Source organism: Charadrius vociferus, unplaced genomic scaffold (assembly GCF_000708025.1).
Source record: "Charadrius vociferus isolate BGI_N301 unplaced genomic scaffold, ASM70802v2 scaffold200, whole genome shotgun sequence".
Lineage (NCBI taxonomy): Eukaryota > Metazoa > Chordata > Aves > Charadriiformes > Charadriidae > Charadrius > Charadrius vociferus.
The window spans coordinates 1765252-1773977 of NW_009646515.1; the positions used below are offsets into that span (position 1 = coordinate 1765252).

The window sequence follows — 8726 nt, forward strand, 5'->3', positions numbered from 1 at the left end:
GAAATCAATGAAGCCATATGTGCCTTACATTAGCACTGATGAAGATTATTAACTGCTTTCATAAATACTATGCAAAATGTGCAAAGAGCCAGGAAAAACATTGGAAAGATGCGTCCGCTTGGCTCTGTGTGTGAAGCGCCTGTGCAGCGCAGTCTTATTGCAAAGCACAAAAACTGCTTCTTGTGTGGATTAACTGAGCATTTCCACAATAGCTACATTATTTTTATTTCTTTGTGGCTTTATTCTTTAAATCATATTCTTTAAATGACTTAGCTTAAATACATATGATCTTAAGTGTTAGATGATTTCAAACCAAGCCTATTTTGGATAGCCAAGTCTTGTTGCAGGATTCCAAAGCCTGTGTGCATATATATTGTTAAAAGGCTTCAGATTAATCCTGACTTGCAGAAATAACTCAATACCAATAATTAATTGGAATAATTCCGTAATTTCTGGAATCATTAGTTTTTGATCGAGTGAGCTATTATATGTGCTAGATGTTTCTGTCATTGCACTGGCCCTCAGATATAGCAATCCTTTATGAAATTAAAAAGAAACACATAACCTAAAAAACATAACCTAAAAAATAGTCAAGTTATGCAATAAGGCATTAATTTAAGCTGTTGAAATCAATGTAATCCTACAGAGGACTACTCTTCTGTTGGTAGAACAAGGCTTACTTTCTGTGTAGCTTATGAACAACAACAGTGGTTGGTACATGAGACTTTACAACAGATGTAACTGCTGTGATGTAACCACAGCAATAGTGGAGACAAAGTTTTAGGTGATGTGACCGTGCACTTTCCACTGAGAGCCAGTGAGTGCTCTTCAAATTTCTATCTTGTGTTTTGTTGTTTTTTTCTTCCTCTTTCAGACTAGAGAACCATCCTAGCATGTTGCTAAATATTTTTGGTTTGTAATGTGTAAGGACATCAAAATGAAAGATATGCATTAAACTTTGTAATGACACCACCTGTCTGTAAGAACCACAGTACAGACAAACTGCGCGTGCAAACTGTTCATGTCACTTAGGTCACTAAAATTTCCTATGGTACAATAAAACAAACTATAGTGATTTCTCATTTCAGTGCTATGGTGCAAGATTTTCTGTCATAGTACACTCAATTTCAACTTCTAATAAAAAAAAAGATCTCTAATAGCCATGTATACATAAGGTGTTCTACAAAATACTTCTTTTTGTATTTGTTATGCATTGTCAACTAAAGCAAAGACAGGACAGAAAAGAAATGGAAAAAAAAAAGCCTTACCCTCATGAAATGAAGAAGAGTTACCCATGGCAAAGAGATGTAAATAGGAAAAGCTGGATGAAAGATGTGTGGAAAGTAAAGTAAAGGCATCACTGAAAACAGGGAAAAAGAAAACAAAAGAAGTGAGGAGGAATGGGGCATGGTTCCTCTTAAATAATATACTCTGAAGGCTAGTTTTCCAATGTTTTTTGTAAGGATTGTGGAAAGGAGCAAAGGCATGACCAACAGTAGTAATAGCTGCCATTATATCTACAATCAGCAGTAATGTTGCTGAATAGGACTTGCTCTTGTCAGTACAGATTGCAAAATTGTAATCAGTGCTGTATTATCATCAAGAAATTTAAATGTCAAGTCACAACTCTGCAGAACATGCTAGTGAAATCAAGCCATGTGCTAACATCTACATAAAAATAACTTTTTATATATGCGACTGACAGAACGTTATGCACAGTATTACACATCACCTCAACCCTTCTCAAGCATTTGTGACTTTCTTGATCAGGAAAGTTGACGGAATGTTTTTAAAGGTGTTTTTAAAGTTGTGGGGATTTCTGGCTAGATGACACTGATCCACTGGTGGAATATTACTTTAGAAAATAAATATTAAAATGCCATTTCTGAAACAAGCAATGTTTAACATAGGGGGACCTAGACAGAATACAAGTTTTGAACCTGGATTCCCCAATTCCCTTCTGCTTATTGCTTCTTAACTGTTGATGGAATTACTGATTTTGTTGTTGTTGAACATTTGTCTGTTTTTTGGGAGATGGCATATGGAAGGACCCTGTATCTTCTCCTCTCGTCGTAAAGGTTTTGGTCTCATAATAAAGAAAAGGAACCAACTTAGAAATCTTTTAAAAGTTTTCACAGATTGGAAAACTGCTCTCCATCCAGCTTTAGTATGGTTTGCTTTTATAACCAAAGCCGTCTCTCCAGTGCTTTTGTACATAGAACAAGAGCTTTAGACTGGCTGTAGGACTGAGAAAGCGACAGCCATTGTCCAGGTTAACATCGCTAGTGCAAAAAAGCCAGAAGAGTGCTGTATTATTTATTTTCAGCCCACGATTCACCATCAGTATGTAGCATAAGCATGAAAGAGTGAGGCAACTTGCAACTGACTGCTGCTTTTTCCTCTGTCCTCTCTGAGAGGTCTAAGTGCCCGGGAATGGCACTGGGGCTAACAGAGGACCTTACCCTCATGAAATGAAGAAGAGTTACCCATGGCAAAGAGATGTAAATAGGAAAAGCTGGATGAAAGATGTGTGGAAAGTAAAGTAAAGGCATCACTGAAAACAGGGAAAAAGAAAACAAAAGAAGTGAGGAGGAATGGGGCATGGTTCCTCTTAAATAATATACTCTGAAGGCTAGTTTTCCAATGTTTTTTGTAAGGATTGTGGAAAGGAGCAAAGGCATGACCAACAGTAGTAATAGCTGCCATTATATCTACAATCAGCAGTAATGTTGCTGAATAGGACTTGCTCTTGTCAGTACAGATTGCAAAATTGTAATCAGTGCTGTATTATCATCAAGAAATTTAAATGTCAAGTCACAACTCTGCAGAACATGCTAGTGAAATCAAGCCATGTGCTAACATCTACATAAAAATAACTTTTTATATATGCGACTGACAGAACGTTATGCACAGTATTACACATCACCTCAACCCTTCTCAAGCATTTGTGACTTTCTTGATCAGGAAAGTTGACGGAATGTTTTTAAAGGTGTTTTTAAAGTTGTGGGGATTTCTGGCTAGATGACACTGATCCACTGGTGGAATATTACTTTAGAAAATAAATATTAAAATGCCATTTCTGAAACAAGCAATGTTTAACATAGGGGGACCTAGACAGAATACAAGTTTTGAACCTGGATTCCCCAATTCCCTTCTGCTTATTGCTTCTTAACTGTTGATGGAATTACTGATTTTGTTGTTGTTGAACATTTGTCTGTTTTTTGGGAGATGGCATATGGAAGGACCCTGTATCTTCTCCTCTCGTCGTAAAGGTTTTGGTCTCATAATAAAGAAAAGGAACCAACTTAGAAATCTTTTAAAAGTTTTCACAGATTGGAAAACTGCTCTCCATCCAGCTTTAGTATGGTTTGCTTTTATAACCAAAGCCGTCTCTCCAGTGCTTTTGTACATAGAACAAGAGCTTTAGACTGGCTGTAGGACTGAGAAAGCGACAGCCATTGTCCAGGTTAACATCGCTAGTGCAAAAAAGCCAGAAGAGTGCTGTATTATTTATTTTCAGCCCACGATTCACCATCAGTATGTAGCATAAGCATGAAAGAGTGAGGCAACTTGCAACTGACTGCTGCTTTTTCCTCTGTCCTCTCTGAGAGGTCTAAGTGCCCGGGAATGGCACTGGGGCTAACAGAGGAATAAAGAGGATCCCAGTCCAGAGTGATCATACACCCGAGCTGCTGCAAAGGCCATTTAACTTCCATTTTCTTCCAAGGCTACTGCTGAGCCCCACCTTGTCTGTCACATAGGTCCACTCTTGTTCATTATGTAAATTTGGATTACTGAAAAGACATCAAATGGTAGATTTAATCAGATCCATTTTGACTAGAAGGATGAACCTTGGAGAAGCTGAGGCTGCCCTCCCCACAGAGTACTGACCCTGGGGCAACACAGGTAACACATATCACAGCTAAATATGATCTGGACTCATACTGCCCAATCCACCATTGTTCTGGAATACACTGGACAACTCCACTCACTCATCCATCATTTTTACTAATAACTCATTTAGCCACAAGATTTCTCAAACCCATTGTTCTCTTTGTAAATCAATAAAAAAATCTAACACATTTATCATAAATCTTTCCAATTACACTGCCCCATAAACTGTCCTGAACTCCAAACCTCTCCTCATAGCAAAAGACATTAATCCACTGTGAACTGTTTTGGCTTATTAAGCTTTAATTTATTGCTCTATCCTCTCTTAAAAGGCTGCTGAACAATAAAAGGCTCTTTAACAATATTTCACATGAGCTGTCAAAAACCACCTGAAAATTTATAACAGTTAAGATCTTTGGGTCCACTTTCATTCCAAAATCATGATTTATTTCTTTTTTTTTTTTTATAAGTTGTCTAACAGGCTAGAATGACATGATTTGCCCTTGTAAATACCATTCTGGTTTGACCCTATCAAGTTATACTTATCTAAGTATTCACACTATTTTATCCTTGGTCTCAGTAGGTTCCCCTTGTTAGTGGTAACAGGAGGTCATCAGCTAAACACTTTGCAACATGTGTATGGTTTGGTTTATGGACTCTTGTTGGGTCCTATTAACCATTAACAAAAAACAAACCAACAACCCAAACCAAAAAAAAACCCCACCTAAGCCTAAGTTCTGCAAACGAACAATTATTATTACAAATCAAATAGGTTGTTAAAAAAAAGACCCCAAGCCCAGAAAAAATACATAACAATCTAAGCTTTTATCCTGATAGTGATTCCAAGGAAACTAGCACAAGGATTAAAAACGTTTACCTCCATCACACCACTGTATGCTATTTGCAGTCATAGTTTTCTCTTTTAAGTGAGCAAAGATTTACTTGTTTTGAAGCAAATTTGTAAACATGGCTAACAAACACTTAATGGTAGAATTTGACTGCATTTCAATACCATTCCTTATTATTAATCTGTAGAATTAAAACGTTCATGCAATTTATCACAAGCTTCTAGCTTTCCATGTTTATCCCAAATGAAAATCTGGGACAAACATACTACTTGCTTCTCCAGAAGAATGTTACTATCATAAACCATAGCAACAGCAGAAGGTTAAAAAAAAGCAGACATGTGGATGCTGAAAAGCTTGTAAACCTATGTGAAATAAATTTAGCATTTTATTGTTACATTGCAATTAAAATCCATTTGTAACTTAAAGCTCTGCTTTCAAGTCTGAAGAAAAGGCAGGTTTGGCTGTTGAAAGTATACTATTTTACAGAAATGTTTCACTAATAAAGCAGTCTGGGTAGAAACCACCACACCAAAATAACATTTAACGCTGCCAGCGAAAGGTAGTAATGCTTACACATTCAGGGTACCCTGGTTCTGCCTTTTATAAAAACAGGTCTCTCACGGCACAGCTGCGACTGCGGAGGAGAGCGACGGCAGCAGCTGTCACTGGCGTAGTTCTAAGTAGAGGTAGAAGATGGCTGTCGCGGCTTTTGCTTACGGCCCTGGGACAAGAGTCAGAGCACCTTGCTTTCCAAGCGCCACTTACTGCAGCACCCACCCCGGCAAACATCTCTCCTGCACTGCCAACTTGAGAAGGAAGGAGGGTGACAGAAGACAGAAAAATAACTTACCATTACTCCTTTCCAGGTGATTTCCCGATTAAACTGTTTGTGTTGCAGGAACACAATTTATTATTTCCAAGAGAAATTTAGACTGCTTTTAATTGGTGTTTGCAGCAAAATTTATTCAAATTGGCCTCAATCGGGTCTCTAGTCTTTTGTATTGGAAACTGTAAAGATTACTAACTGCACCAAGCCCACAATCTTTTGCAGCATTAAAAATATGGCAGCACTAATATTACATCTGTTAAATAAGTATGACTTATTATCACTGGCCTTCTCACTTGTTTCAGACTTTCAAAGAGAAATAAGAAAAGCCCTAGCTCACCATTCCATATTTCCTTTTAAAATTTATTTTTTTAATAGAAAACCCCAACAAAACTTTTTTAAGTAAAGCAGAAATGATCCTTCAATCCTGCAGTTAAAATTTGATATAAATGCACTCACATTCATTGCCAAATCCTCAATCTGCCTTTTGGATCACAACAAAGTCACTAAAAAGCAGAGATTTACACTATACATTTCTTAGGGAAACTATAAAAAGCACTATAACTTACCGATGTCGTTGCTTCTTTCAGAGGAGTCTTTCTCTAGAGTGCCGGGTACTGTACTGCCCACTAATTCCACTTTCGGACTATCACTCCTACATTTGGATCAAGAAGAGGAGATATTTTATTGGAGTTTTTGTGTGGGTTACAGTAAATTGATAGTTAACTTGCAATTAATAATGAGAGAGGAAAATATTCTTCCTTTGTAGCACCAGAGTAATAGCAATATGTCAGAGAGAGCAATCTCCAGTAAGCAGACATGCTGTATGGATTAACCTTATCTCGTTTCTCCTTAACACCTGTCAAAAAAGCCTATTTTAGACACTGTAGTGTCCTGAATAATTCTTCAGATGTTCACAGCATCTCAACACGAAGGAAATATAAGGGCAAAGGGACATCCTTCAGCATCTTATTTGTGACTGTTTCTAATTAATTGGCTTCCATAAACTATACCGATGGGTGATCTAGAATACTGCAGAAAGGGAGAGAACCTCCAGTTAGCATTGTGCCTTTCAGTGGTTCCTAGTATTTACTCATAAATGCAGCTCTTCCACCTAAAGAAGATCTTTATTTATTTATGCATGCTGCTTATGAGATTAAGCTATAAATATTGCTTCTGCAGGTCCAAAGAAACAATATCACCTAGTCTGTCTGAAAATGTCTTTGGAATAGGCAAGTGTCAAGAGTTGTGATACTTTATACAGAGGAACTATTTTTAAACCAAACAGGAGCTCCAACATAAGCAACATGATTATTCTTTCTTCGTAGAACTTTATATCCCACAACTACTTAAGTTTACTAAAATAATCTGACTATTGAAACAATTACTTAAAAACGAGCCAGTGGGAGGCGAGTAGCTTGGCATTGCACAAGTCACACAGACAAATCCCTGTGACATTTACTGTGCTAATAACTGTTCAATTAATGCAATAATTACCATGATTACCAGGTCAACTAACAAATATCACCGTTTTTCCACAATCACTATTCTCAGTGTAGCACTGTAACGTTTATGATATACACAAGGTACCCAAATTATGGATAAAAATATAGATCTGTCCATGAAACAACCCAGGCAGATGTGCATTTCTATGAACAGCAGTAATTAGCCACTGACAGAAAATACATAGCGAGCTCCTGTGTCTCGTTGATTTTTTCATTTGTCTCTGCTTTTGATGCCATAAGCCGATGACAGATGGCCTGAACCTCAACTCATGGCAGCAGTTTATGAGCAAAACACAAAGCGACTGGAAACCCTATTTCAGACTTCAGGAAGGCTGTGATATAGAGCCTGAAAATTTGTGTTAAAAAACAGAGGAAGCCACAGATTAGGTGAACAAACATCCAGTTAAACACTGTGGTAGGGTGACAAGTAGCCTATGAAAGATAGACAACCAGTTTATGACCTGAAAAACAAACTAGTCCTACACAGCTATCAATATGGCAGGCAGTCTGCACCATGAAGGAAACAGAAGAAATTTAACACGTTCCTAGAAAAATATATTAATTGGTGAGATGATTAATAAGGGCATTCTCCCAGTGATCTACCTAATCCATTTGTTTTCTTATCTTTTGGTCTTTAACTTTCTTTTAAAAATTTGTTATATATTTGTAAATCTATAAGAAACAACATAGGTTCTTGGCTGACAGGGCACTGAGCATCTGACTGTGTACTCTGTTTTGCACACATATATTTTCCAGAAAACTGAGAGCACCATGTGAGTTGGAAGCACTCTAGGAAATGTGCAAGTACGGTTTTGGAGGAGATTCTTAGGATGGTGCGATTTAGGACTGAAAGTCACGACATTTACCATTTGACTATAAAAGGTACCAAGATATATGACATCGACCTCACAAAAAACCCCAACTCTATGGTCAAAAGAACCAACAGGCTTATTATGCCAATCTACATCCATACTATTGTGAAAGGAGTGGAGGCATGCCTTCTTGGTCACAGTACTCCCTCCGCTCATGCCCATGCAGATAGGCTCTCAGCTTGATCAGACAAATTATCAGCCTGAAAGAAACCCCACACTAATAGAAATCCCCCTGCAAACTGATTAATTGCCATCTGGAGCAACTCCCTGACCCATATGGCTGAACGGCTGCACAAATGCTGGTGCTAACATAAGGGAGGCTGTGGGAATGGGCTGCCAGGAGAGGGAACCTGCCCCTGTTAGCAGCAGCATGGACACAGATTGGTTTAGACCGATCGTAAAATTGCACTTTCTGTAGGTCTTTATGGCTTGCCTACTCCAGAGAATTGACTCATCGGTAAATGGTATAATCACAGGTATGTCTAAATAAGCTGTGAAGCCTTTGGAGCAAATTGACAGCTATTCTCAGGCCCACATCGTTTTTGTCTCTCCTGTTGCCCTTGAAGCCCTAACCTGCCTCCCAGGAAGGAGGAGTATATTTAAATGGAAAACAGTCATCACCACAAAAAGTCAGTGAGATGCATAAAATGCAAGCCACTTACTCAGAGCAGAAAAAAACCCTCTTCTGCTCAGCAGCTGCCACAGAAATCTCATGACAGTTACTTTATAACTACAGCAATTTTTCCCCCTAGGATCACATACTGGTTTTGGCTGGGATAGAGTT

The 8726-nt window shown here is 38.1% G+C and overlaps 1 protein-coding gene across 1 annotated transcript in view; it reads right to left on the reverse strand.

The window, feature by feature from the left end:
* SH3KBP1 (SH3-domain kinase binding protein 1) overlaps nucleotides 1–6220 on the reverse strand; it is a gene marked incomplete at its 5' end in the record, with an annotated part of 20179 nt that extends 13959 nt beyond the window's left edge. Inside the window, one exon of the mRNA XM_009884848.1 lies at nucleotides 6135–6220. Coding sequence (XP_009883150.1) covers nucleotides 6135–6220 — 86 coding nt within the window. The remainder of the gene's footprint in view (nucleotides 1–6134) is intronic.
* Between the last annotated feature and the right edge of the window lie 2506 nt (nucleotides 6221–8726).